Below are 13542 nucleotides of genomic sequence, written 5' to 3' on the forward strand. Positions count from 1 at the left end.
TTCGAATACTTTGAGACGTAGAAATACATGAAAGTTTATTAATTTGTTTTCCTAATCAATTTTTTAGTACATCATTCTACGAGCGATCAATACTTTCTGTAGGTAGTTTGGAATAAATAAATCTATTTGCTGGGCTTTGAAAGAATCAAACTAGAGCTTTTAAATCCTAAAACTATGCAATCACATAATATCCTTTCTTAGTTGACCTCGTATCAAATAAAATCTAGTAAAAGATGACATGGACAAAATAAAAAATCATAGATAAATATTAAATACACAAATATGTTTCGGAAACACTTATTATAAATAAACCCTATAGCAAAAACTGTAATACTACAACGCTTATTGCACAATGAAATTCCATCAGAATAGGTCTGACATGTCAAGGTACTAACTGGTAAAACACAAATTAAGAAAGAGACATTTCATCGCAAATATTCACTAGACCTCTAAGAAAACTTGCTCCTCAAATCACCAATATAACTGAAATGACCTGTTCAAATAAGTAGACCCAAGTAAATCTAATCTATTCTACAATTTCCTTCCGCTAAGAAAGAACATGCTAAATTAAACTTGAACTAAAACTTCACATCATTCGATAGAAACGAAGAACCTACCACACGCTTTTAACGAAATAAGGTGCGAGAAAATAGACTGTATATTTTGATAATCAAAATGAATAATGCTATTTTTTTCTCTGTCTTCTAAAAGAGAAAAGAACATTTCTCTGTGTTCCTATCCAGCTGTAGAAGCAGTCGTGAAAGTTTGGGAGAACTCAAATAAGTGGTGGCAACACTCACTATTAAAAAACTGACTCGATATACCTAACGTATAAGTACCTCAAGTTTTAACGCCCTCTGGACTATGGCAATAGAGTTATCCTGCTGAAGGAATATCAGTCCCTTGATAGTCTTTAAATCTGGAATTTGGATGGTATTCACAACTACACAGTACGCGTTAGCAGTAATATCCAATCAAACACTCCACTCCACGAAAGTACATGTACGTGGTATCCAGCTTAAAGGAGCTACGTCACGGTTTGTACCATCTTGAAAAGTTTAGCCTAAATTTTTCAAGTTCGTCGTTTGTAATCCTTACTAATTTTCTCCATCCTTTAACCATCCTTGTTCCTTTATGGTTTAAAATTTTCTCTTTCGTGTTTTTCTATCCTAGTAAAGTATTGTTATCAGGTTTCCTTTAATTTAAAGGTAATTTTTACGAGGCCAAAATAACACAAAATACCTTGACTAAACTCCTTTAATTAAGCGGCAAGAAAATGATTAACGCTTAAAAGTTAGAACATCAATACGGTGGAATCGTAGGCGTTGGAACTAGAAAACGAGTTGTGCCTCTCCCCAGGTTCATTCGGGGACTCGTTACCCAGAAGACCGTTTAGAACTTCATCAAAATCATTGATGGTATTTTCTGCTTCTTTATCATTTTCAATCTCCTTCACCTCCATGACAACAGCTTCCTCTTCCGATTTATCCACGACTCCATAAGGCTCATTAGGAAAAGACGATCGGGAAATTGTCGGCGCGACGTGGAGAAGTTTCGGTTGTTCCTCGGGAGGAGCTTCATCGACGGTAGATCCAAACGTTGGAGGTGGGGCGGGGGTGAAATCGGGAACCGGTGTGGTACCAGCATCGATCTCCTCCAAATTGGTATAAGGCTCGTCGTACAAACTTTCCTGAGAACCCAACGAGATCTTTTTATTCCGGAGCGTGAACGGAGAAGGTGATCTCGGAACAGGATCTTGAATGGGCAGCTCTTCGTTATCGTTCGCCTGTGGAAGCTCGAGATTCCAGTCGATTAAATCCTCACTTTTGACTGGCTCGGTCGCTTCGCTGCTGTTCAGGTCGGACACCGTGATCGTGTCGCTTGAGAAGGTGCTTTCTCCAACGCTCTTGGCATCGTGTTTTTCAGCTGCTGGGTGTGAGTCATCGGGCTCAGCTTCGCCGTTGCTAAATGAACACAAAAATGGAATGAAATGGAAAACAATACATTTCAGAACAATAAGATTAATTTTTCAATGAGAATCAATTTGTTGATTCAAATGATCATACAGCTATTGTCTTGTCTGAGAAGATTGTTTTTCTTTATCTAGTTAACAAAAAATAAAAAATAAACAAGTGAGAAATCATGTCAATTTTTAACAAAACGCCGGTAGGGAACATTTTTTTCCGACACAGAACTTTCATGGTCATCGACCTGTCTGTTGCATGTAACCCATGACCTCTTAGGCTCTTTATTTGGGGGGAAAGCGCAGCATGTACTCGTGGATGGTGGTTGTGTGGGGCTTCAGGCGGGCAAACAAGTCATCTTGTTGCAAATATCTATGAAGTAACACTATTCGTGACTCTAAATAACTAGAAACGTAGTAACTTCGAAACGTCCGTTGCTATGCAACTTCCCGCATGAAAATCGCGTCCTCTCGCAATTCTCAGAGACTAGACTCGAGCATAGTTTCTTACGTTTTATTTTTCTGCATTATTGCCGTAAATGTTAAGTGAGTAAATCAATATTCATTATTGGGCCTAATACCGATTCTTCTTTAGTACGTATTTTAGTTTAGTTTAGAACGTATTATTTTAAATCTCCCACAAGATAGAAACTCAAAGCTTGCCAATGGAATCAGTGAATTCATATGAGCGGTGTATAGCGTCATAGTAAGCCCAGGCATGAAAGCAGTAAGTTACAACATCAATTACGATGATTCCATGATTTCAAAAGAGCTCGACAACAACGAAACTTAATTAACATGAAAAACGTGTAATCTTGCTCTGATAATAGAAGTGCAGTTTTTGAAAAGGCTGATAGGGAAATAACATTAACACCTCGTGCAAGAACACTTTACAAGTTATTACAGTCTTAATGCATTTTTCTTAAGAAAACAACACTAACTGATAAGTCAACCATAATCTGTTGATCTCATGGGAGGTTAAGCCTGTAATTAATGCCAGTGGTTAAATAAGTCCAACCTCCTCTGCAAAATACCTAACTGTAAACAATAGCAATCATAAACCGCATAATAAACTGACAAGTGCTTTGTATCACTACAGTCAGGTGTAAACACCGAAGACAAAATTACAAGGTGAAGAAGAGATTTAAAACAATGTGCAGATCATGAAAATTTCAATTTAGAGAAATCTACAGGGACCAACTAATTGACCTTGTTACAAAAGGCAACTTATAAACACAGTTGTAAACAAGCAGCCCTTACAATAAAAACAAAGGTCCTAACTACAAGCATCTTGTTTCTGTTTACGTTAATTGGCTCCGTCTCGCAGCCGTTTGTTGAAACCGGTCAACCGCAGTGGGATGAGGCTAGGAGCGGCCCGTCGGACAGAGGGTAGACTTTCGTCTATTGCAGTAGTGCGTGACTACTTTACGAATTTGGGATTATCAAAACGCAACTATTGAGCATCAATCCATCAAAAAAGCGAAAGTTTATCATTCTCATCTGGTGCTTAATTCTCACACGTGGCCTACAGTTCAAATACACACCCTGTTGTCAATTTTCCATCATTTTAAAGAGAAAAATACTCAGGTATATTCCAGGGTGCAAGCCTGTATTTTCTGATCTATTTTTTAAGGGCTAGAAATGTTCTGGCGCCAAAATGGAGTTCGTGAAAGTGTCCAATACCAACTAAGATTTGAAAACGTTTGTACTGGCCAAAAGAAACAGTGTCAAAGTATTATGCAGTGTAGATAGGGAATGCAAATGGAAGCAATGTTGGCATTTGCGAAAACAGGGAAATAAATTCCAGTGGATTAAACGCGATTTGAGCGCATAGCAGCTCCAGAAAGTAACAAACAAAGCGATGCTGTACCTGATTAGAAAAAGGGTGCACATAGTGGGTTCAAGTCAGATCCATAGGTGAAATGAATGTGATGATTGGAGATGACTAGTGAACCTCCACAATGCATGTGAAATTGATGAAGTAATGTGTTCAGAATAACATGGAATGGACCTATGGAAAGCTTGAAAAAGTACCTCGCAAGCCGCACAACACTTAAGCTGATGTGCATTTGAAGAAGAAATGAATTGGTATACAAAAATGACACACGAATGCGTACAAATGGCACCAAAGGAATACATGTACAACACAGTGACGAGGTGGATAATAAAGTCAAGCAAACAACTCTTCAGCCACACACGTTTATTGATTAAAAACTTCGCTCCTATAAAGTCGATAATATCCAATGTAAGATAACTCAGTCGAGAACTGTTTTGCACAGAACGGGAAATTCGCAATAAAATTGTGCAACTGTGCAATAAAATTGATATCGAGGGTTCATTATGTTTTTGGCAAAACCACCAAATTATGAAAATATATTCAAAAAGCAATGCACTTTAGTGTTAGCACTGAATTGCTGATTTTTTTTTAAAGTAACGTCAAGTAATTTCAAATAAAAACTTAAATTTAAGTATAATATAACCTTTTGGCTTTTACTTTATTTTCTCGATTTTTAGTTCAAAAATAGATAAGTCGGCCGCTTTTTCAACAAACATTACAGATATCCACACAAAAAAGGAACGCTATAGAAATAAGATAACATTGGTTTTCGCACTGCAGTATCGATGACACACCTTCAGAAGAAATAAAATACTTTGTGAGTTACAAAAATAAATGTCATATCTTAGCGGAAAAAATCATGCATGAATAACCCTTTTTCCAGTCTTGAAAATGACTTCAAAAGTGACTAAAAAAGATGATTTTTTATCATTTGTAACAAAGTTTCCAAATATCATGCAATTAACAGCTTGTACCTGTATCCTTCGTCAGATTTTTCGTTTTAGTAAAACCCGTGAGTTGACGTTCACTTTTCATACTCTCAGTTATCATTCAATTCCTATTTTGAACGTTGTATGCAGAGGAATAATGACTGATGAACTGATCTAAAACTGATGGAAGAGATGTGTGAATTGCAGGAAATGGAAGAAATATTGAAAACATTCAAAACGGTTTTAAATGATTTCCCAGAAAGATGGATTTTTTTCCTGTAAAGGATCTCAAAGTTCAAAGGAACCAATTGGTCAAGTTTTGAAAACAAACTAAATGATTGCAAAGGGTTGTCATCCAACGGTCGGCTAGAAAGCAATAGTAAGATGCGTTTCAATAAAATTTGAATCAGAAGAAAAAAAAGCAGAGAAAAGGAAATTTTCGCGATGTTGGAGGACGATTCCCACCTCGGCCATGGAGTCTGGCATTCAATCCAATATGGCCGCCACTTCGACCGTATATTGACTGCAGCGAGCGCCATCTTGAATTTGAGCGCCTAATAAGACCCTAAGGACGAGGTTGGGGTCAAAAGCAACCCTTTGAAACAAGCTTTTGCCATGCAATTTCGCATTAATGCCAACTGTGGTTTTCCCATTTCACTTCCAATGAATGACTAAACCCTTCAACTTACAAGTTAGTTCTTTCATCGTACACGACCACAGGTTCATGATTTGGCCCGTGCGCTCGTCTGGATACTTGGTTGCCCTGTGGGTCGCTGGACACCTTGCGAAATGTTTTCTTGCTTTTGTCCGGCTTTGCGAATGAATCGTTCAGAGTTGTTGATTGGTTGCTTTCAGTGTCACTTGATGATGTCACCTCTTTCTTGCGAAAAGTCTTCTTCTTGGTTTTGTCGACTTTGGCGTACAATTCTTCAAGATTAGGCGGTACCGGGCTTGGACTCGACTTCTTACCAAGGGATTCCCCAATACTTTGATTGAGCTCCTCGTCTGAATCATATCCACTGTTCTCCATCCCCGATATGTCTCTATTCTGATAACCTTCAGAAGTTCTGCTCCCTTCTCCGACATTAACCCTTCCCTCCTCGTTTGCCGGGTTGTAAAGCTTGTTTGTAAAAGACTTGCGACTCCCAGGCGATTCAGAGTCTCGTTCCTCGATAGGAGAGGAGCGGAAAGCAATTGGCGGGAGGGGTCCGAAGGTTGCACAGCCTCCGCCCAGCTCCTCGACACTCGAATACGGTTGATCGTACTGGCTATCCTGTGAAGCTATGGAAGCCTTTTTGTTGCGAAGGTTCGCCAACGGAGCGTGACCTGATGCGTGCGGAGAGCCACGATTCTCTGGGTCAGCGTATTCGTGGCTCGGCTTCACTGGTGAAGGCGAGGCTACACTGCTGTTCCAATCAGAGTCGAACGAATCGCTCGAAACGTTAGAGTCTGCTATACTTGGTTCCTCTTGCACCTCAAGAACCGCGCTGCCAGCTGGGAAACCAGGATACGCTGGTCTGCAATAAGGACAGAGAAAAATAGCAAATATTAAACTGCACGGGGACCTTCTGTAAGATTGAGTCGGTCGAAATGAAAGTTTATTCAATTGGAGAATTGAATTGGTTGAATATAAACTGCTGTGCGAGGCTTTCATGAGACGTTTTCCATGTAACCATTTCACGTTTCCGGAGCTAACCTATCAGAGCAACTCGGTTTTAATTCTCTGCAAGCGCAACTATCGGACGATTCGCTGGACTCAAAAAAGGGGTCTGACTACAGTTACATTTGTATTTATCATCTAATTGTAAATTCTGATTTAATATGTTTTCTTTTTTTTACCTTCGAACCTTGTTTTAAACTTTATCGTAGATTACCTTTAATTCCTTTTCAAATATTAGTGTAAATGCTTCAACAGAAACTTGCATTATGTTATTTTTCTGTACACGACCTCCTTTAGTTTTGAGTTACTTTATAAGTTTTATGGTTTTCAGTTATCAGGCCTCTGAAAACGTTTAGAAGCATCGTTGCAACTGATTTATTCAACATATTTCCCTTAGAATGTTATCTCGTCATGTTTTCATTAACATTAATCGATGGACTGATTGACTGATGAATTAATTGGTTTAATCGATCGATCGATCGATCGATTGATTGATTGATTGACTGATTGGTTGGTTGGTTGGTTGATTGATTGATTGATTGATTGATTGATTGATTGATTGATTGATTGATTGATTGACAGATTGATAATCGACCATTAATTCAAACGAATTATTTAGTAATCACGCGATAGGCGTTTAAAACGAAAATATTTTGTTTGGCCAAGTTTTGTCTTTTACAATTGTTTAGTTTCTTTGAGACATCTTCATTTTTCTTGTGATTATGGAACGATCTCTCTTAAGATTCCCCTCATCTCACTCTTGATAAAACAAAAAAGTTTACTATCAATGGTTCTTAAAATCTTAAGGATTAGCATTTTAAGACGAGTAGTTTATACATCTAGTTACCTTTACTGTTTACGTTGTCTGAGGAACAGAGAACGATCCCATGATCCTATAGTGGCCGTTGCCACCTAAAGCACTTTACAACCAATGAAAAAATATGTTAGTGACGTCATTCGGGTTACCGTAAGGAGAACACAACTGAACAATAAGTGAAGGTTTAAGATTTCTTTTATCATTTAAGATTACTGTATCAAGGTACAATTGGATTATCTTCTGGGCAGTTATAGTTAAGTAATTCAACGTTACCTTTGTAGAGCGGGAAGGGATGATAAAATTAAAGACTTATGACACCCAAAATTGTCTTAAGTATTGGGTAGGCGTCAAAGCGTTTGCGTTAACTCTCTAATTCCCAATCTACAGATATCAATTTCCCAAAGAGCTTTTATAGATCTTCTACAACGTTACGTGTACATAAGAATTTGGTAGTTAATTGACACATTCTCATTTACTAATGTCACCTGTCTGCACGACAATACAATGAAAAAAAAAAGAGAAAGAAATAGATGCTGAATGTGGAAGTTACCAAGATGTGGCTATGGTCTACATTTCTTGTTACTGAGGAACAAAAGGCCATGGAAGCTTTACTACTATAAAGTGCAACTTCTTTTGCGAGGAAACAATAAACGAAAATCAAAAAAGGCTGATTGGAGACTTGGAGACAAATGTAATTTATGGACTCAAAGGAGCTCCGTCACAGTATTAAGAGATGCTTTTGTCATGTACAAAATTACCTTTCAATTGAAAGAACCCTGAAAATAGTAATTTACTAAGATAGAAAAACACCAAAAAGATTATATTAAACCGCAAAGGAACAAGGATGGTTAAGCATGGAGAAGATTAACACGGATTACAAACGACGAGCTTGAAAAATTTGGACTAAAGTTTTCAAGATGCGCGAACCATGACGTAGCTCCTTTAATTTATTACTGTGGCGTTGTCCAGTCCATCCTCCGAGACCAAGAAAAAGAAACTCAGGTGTCAGAGGATGTAAAGAATCGTTAACTCACCTATCCATTTCATATCCACTTCTGAAATCACGTCGCTTTTTTGATTTCTTGTACGTCGCGGCTACAGCTAAAAAGAATCGGCCATTTTTTTTTTTTAGATATTCCAAAACAACATTGCTAAGAAAAAGCATGTAGTATCTCCCTTAACATAAACAATCCCTTTACTCCTGTTTCTATTCCTGTTTCTATTCCTGTTTTTATTCCTGTTTTTCTTCCTGTTTTTCTTCCTGTTAAAAACTGTATCAATAGGAAGTCAGCGTTTCTTTGAGACTAAATAAGCTTCATTTTATCAATATTGCGTTCTAGTAGTTATATAACTGTCCTAACTAGCTCTATTTTGAATTCGACGTCGCAACTTAAAACTGAAAGTCGTCCAGTTGAATCATGTCTTCAAATATCAAATATGTCATCCTTCAGTTTTGTTACCCCTGCGAAGTTCACAAACATAAGAAAAAAAGAAATGGTTGTTGAAAAAACCTCCCCTGGCAAAATGGTCTTTCTGCGTTTTTATACAGCTGTTACATTAAGATGATTTCCGCAGAACAGTCGAGCAATACTGGCGAAAATAAATTTACCAAAAAAACCTCATAGCATGGTAATATTTTGAATAAAGGTAAGTAAACCTTGTCAAGACTTAAGCTCCCAAGCTGACCTCGCGAAAGAAAATTTTACTTGAAGATATCCATATTTCAATTAAAACGGACGTTTCGCGTTAGTTGACAGCACCATAAAACACGCAATAAACATTCTTACGAGGTTTGACATTAACTTTCTCGAGAATGCTCGGGGATTTAATCGCGAGGTCACCTAGAGAAATGAATTACAGTGGGATGTTTTAAATAGTATTCAAAAAGTTACTGTGCTGTGAGTAGATTTTTAGTACATAAATTTTGCACTTATTACTCGACCTTTGAGCGGAATCCGTCTTAAGTTTTTCAGGAGAGGCTACTACTTAAACACAAAGAAACATTTCATACCTTTTTGTTCCCTCCAATGCCTACAGCCTAGAAAATACACTGCCGCGATTAAAAGAAACAGCACTATAAGTCCCACGCAGACGATGATAATGACCAGTTGGTCCTCTCCCAGTCCACCTGTTCTCTTCTCTGTCCCGGCGCGGACTACCACAGTTGTAGTGTTTGATTCCTCAGGGGGGGTGGTCTGCGGTTCAGTAGGCGCGGCAGTTGACGGAGGAAGAAGGCCTGCGTTTAACATAAGATCGTAACAATAACCATTAGAAATTAAAAAATGCTAGCAAAAAGTCCTTTCGGCAAGTTACACATCGTTTTCCTGCACCAAGTTTATCACGTTGTTATCGAAACAACTGTTGACATGCATCGAACCGTTACGCGGAAGGATGAAGGCTTGATGTCGAAAAGCACATCGACCACTATGACAAAATGTAATGATGTACACGTAATAACTCGAAGGAAAACAAGATGTTTGCCACTAATAGCTCCGGCTTTCATGCTCTTTGGTATCTTATTGTGAGATGCAATGTTTGAGCTTGGCCATTACTTTACACAGAAGATGTGTGCTCCTACATTCTATGTTTCCTGGTTGGATTTTATTCAGGAAACATCTCCTGTCTTGAGATGTGTATGACAGTATGTCTCGTTCACTTTATCGCAAATTTCCTGTGATTACAGTGAACAAGTAGAGCCTTTTAATGACTATTATTAACGAATGTAATGGACGATGCAATATTCTGCTTTCCCTGTCAAAGCCTATCTGGGAGTCATAGTTGCACTGTCAGAGTTCAAACTAGTCATTTTTTACTTACGTGTCGTAGCATTCACCGCCTTCCCTTGTTTACCAAACCCTTTGCTCGTCCTTGCCGTAACAAATATGTAATAAGTAGTATTGGGAGTCAAGTTATTTATGTCCACCGTTAACTCTCCATCTGTTGTCAGGCTGCGTGTTGAGTTCTCGTCAGCAATGATGTATGTGACATTATACTGTATGATTCTGCCGTTGGGTTTTTCAGGGGGACGCCATGTGACTGTTATTGTATCGTGATCCACCACTGTCGCAGTCACGTCATTAACTGTACCAGGAACTAAACAGTCAAAAAATAATAGCAAATGTGTCTTTACACCATTTTGTCGCCTGAGAAATAAACTATTTTCATCCCAATCTCCTGGCGTCAGTGTGTTTGAGATTAGAACCGAATCAATCCTTACTAGTCACCTAGCTCCAAGTGCTTACCACAATTTAGCCAATTAAAAAGAGAGGCTAGTCAAATATCTGCAGTGCTACGTCATCAGCGTAACATATGTGAAGCTTGTATGATGTCTACCGCGCGTGAGACGGAATGAATGCGCGACAACAGATTTTTTTTTTTTTTTTTTTTTTTTTTGATGGGAAAAATACCTAACAACAGAAACCACAAAACCTGCAAGAAACAGACCCGCACCTACCCGAGGCAAAGAGTTTCTCTGTGCATATTTACACCCGAAAAAAAAAAAAAAAACGTTATTCACTAAGTGAATGTGTCTGTGCGCTTATTAGCTAATCTCTGCATCTGCATGTAGTTAGAGCAGGCGTAAAAGTCCAATGACCAGTACAAGCCGATCCAATACATAACCTGTTTCATCCTTTAAAAAAGTCTAGACACTTACAACAAGAAGTTTAACAAACTACCTCCTTCCTGTGTAACCACTGTTTTCACTTCACTTTCATCCCCCATCCCCACACTAGTGGAAGCGGCGACTTTGACAGAATATTCTGTAAACACTGTAAGATTGACCAGCATTACAGAGGAAGCAGTTGTGCTAACAGACAGATATCCTGCATCAGGTAACAAGTTGGACTCTCTGTAAAACACGGTATAACCAACAATGATACCATTGCGCATGAGTGGAAGTGGCTGTGCTATGTAGACCACAATGCTATGCTGGCTGTCAGACACCAGGGTGACATTTGATGGTGGACCAGGTACTGGAAAAAAAAGAAAATGGGATTAGCAGGTTTAACAAGATAAATAGTTGTCATGGTGGTAATTTCGAGACAATTCCACGATTTTAACATACCAGCTTCCAAAGTCCGACCTTGCTCCCAAGGACTCATGGGACCGGTCTGGACCGTGAAGGCCTGGACAGAAACATTGTATATTGTCCATGGAAATAGTTGACTTATTGTAAAATTCAGCGATGTGTCCGTGGAGAAGTTCTTGGCCTCAGAGAATCTGTAAGGACCAACTGCCTTTACGAATATGATGTATTTTCTGACATTGCCATTTGTAAATTCTGAGGGGATACTCTGTTGGAAAAAACATCAATACTGTCAGATATTTATCAAAGATTAAAGTATCGATTTTGCGTAGTAACGAGCAAATCAGTCACAAAATAATCGTAACGGTAAACTATACTTCGCTGCATATCAGGCAACAGGAATTAACGAGAATTCTTACGAGCACAAGAGCCAACGACGGTGGACGAATGTTCAAAACCTTGTTTACGGACGACAACAAAGATACACAACACCTACATATGTATATGAAGGCTACACCGGTCAAGTTAAAATTCCACTGATGGAACGGATGTTTTAGAAATGTTTGGAAAATCAACAGAAAGCTGTTAAAAAGATATCCAGGTCAATGAAAAACAAAACAGATGTGATCTACAGCTAAACCACTTAGGTTTACCTTCCATTTCACTAAAATTGAAACAGCAGACAATGCTTGAAGTTGGACATCCTGAGGAGGGGCTTCTGGAGCTGAAAACATGACGAGAAAATTGTAATACTGTAAATGTAAAACAAATTGCGTGAAGCCGACACTGTGGGTCCACAATTAACTTATTTACTAACTGGTCAATACTGAAGTAACGTGAACTCGTCGGATGCTTTAAGAGAATCTACAGAAAGCGTCCCGGTATAAGCCCGTGAAGCTAAAAACGCAGGAGCCCAGTCCAGTTCCCATAACATGAAGCCACTAGGGGTTATTCTCAATTCCCCTGCATAGGTTGCTACCAATGTTGTGCATAGCGGGAGCCCAGCACTGTAGTAACGTTAAACCAACAACTCACCAGTGCCCATTACGCCTAGGTGGCGAGAAGAACTGTGAGAGTAAAGAGCTTAACCCAAGAACTGACAACACAATGACCGCAACCAGGGCTCGAACCCCGAACCCTCGGTCCGGAGTCCAGCACGCTAACAATTAGGCCATCGCGCCTCTGTGTTGGTTTAACTTGAAGTCAATTGACTCCAGTGTGAAGGACGGTATTGAAGACATTCCATATTGTTTTGACATCCATGACAAAGTGTTAAAAAATGAGTTTGTGATTAGTCCCCTTTATTCTGCGAAAAAACATATTAAAGAGAAATGTTCATCAAGGTCAAAGCGTAAATCAAGTAAGTACCTGCTTCACCAGTTGTCACTTCAGCTGCAGCTGAATAGTTTCCCCACATAACATCCATTTCCCCAGTGGCTGCACGAATCCTAAAGTGATAGCGAGTGAATGGCTTTAAGCTACCAATCAAAGTCTTAAGCCCAGGAATCTGATCGCCTGATAGCACATCACTCATGACGCCGCTACTACCAACAGTACTGTATTGGATTTCATAGCGAGTGATCTGACCGTTTGGATTATCTGGTCTCTTCCACGTGATGCTGATGGCAGTCGCATTCAAAGATACCGCCACTAGGTTTGTTGGTGGCGAAGGAGCTGAAATAGTGAAAATGAGAGATAAGTGCATCAATACAATAAAGAACTGTGAGAAAATGGTTCGTGGCAAGTCTGACGCGGCATTTCGTCGCGGCTAAGAGACTCTTAAGAGACCGCAAACTCGTTGAGCATCGCGCTAAAAGTCCCGTACGAGCATCGATGTTTACTTTAAAAAAGTCTGCTTTGGGTGTGCCCGTCGCAAACTTGAATCCAAAAACTCTACATTTTCTATCTTGTGGGCCGCATCTCGTTTAGTCGCGGTTTCCTTCTGTAGAGGCAAGACTACCGCCTCAACTGTGAATAGAGATAGTCGGTCTTCCCTGGAGATTTTACAAGAAATACAGGGCTTCAAATAATTTCCCGGCTGGTGCCGGTCAAATTGTCCGGTCAAACCTATTTTCGCTCGGACATATCCCATTTTTGGCCGGACAAACATCGATTACGTCTTTTCGCTATAAAAGTGCCCCCTCCCCCCTTCACATGATGTTTAAATATGAAACAAGTAAATTTTCAAAGCATTTATTGTACATGAGCATCGATCTCAATGCAGGAAAAGTGGAACGCATGGTACAGCAAAATCAGTATCACGTTTGTGCGAAAATTTGCAACAATAGCCGGAAATTTTATGACTATTA

General features: G+C 39.2%; 1 protein-coding gene across 2 annotated transcripts in view; it reads right to left on the reverse strand.

The window, feature by feature from the left end:
* Positions 1 to 18: 18 nt before the first annotated feature.
* Positions 19 to 13542, reverse strand: part of LOC145486989 (protein sidekick-2-like) — a 28709-nt gene continuing 15185 nt past the window's right edge. The window contains exons 11-19 of one of the 2 annotated variants that reach the window (XM_081465707.1): positions 12602 to 12907; positions 11887 to 11957; positions 11273 to 11501; positions 10884 to 11180; positions 10024 to 10299; positions 9218 to 9442; positions 8241 to 8301; positions 5419 to 6246; positions 19 to 1964 (exon numbers count right to left, since the gene is read on the reverse strand). In XM_081465707.1, the coding sequence (XP_081321833.1) occupies positions 1295 to 1964; positions 5419 to 6246; positions 8241 to 8301; positions 9218 to 9442; positions 10024 to 10299; positions 10884 to 11180; positions 11273 to 11501; positions 11887 to 11957; positions 12602 to 12907 (2963 nt within the window). In that variant the 3' untranslated portion in view covers positions 19 to 1294. Of the gene's footprint in view, positions 1965 to 5418; positions 6247 to 8240; positions 8308 to 9217; positions 9443 to 10023; positions 10300 to 10883; positions 11181 to 11272; positions 11502 to 11886; positions 11958 to 12601; positions 12908 to 13542 lie in introns of both variants that reach the window. The other variant, XM_081465698.1, reaches the window with a different exon arrangement.

This window comes from Orbicella franksi, chromosome 1, assembly GCF_964199315.1.
Source record: "Orbicella franksi chromosome 1, jaOrbFran1.1, whole genome shotgun sequence".
Taxonomy (NCBI): Eukaryota; Metazoa; Cnidaria; class Anthozoa; order Scleractinia; family Merulinidae; genus Orbicella; species Orbicella franksi.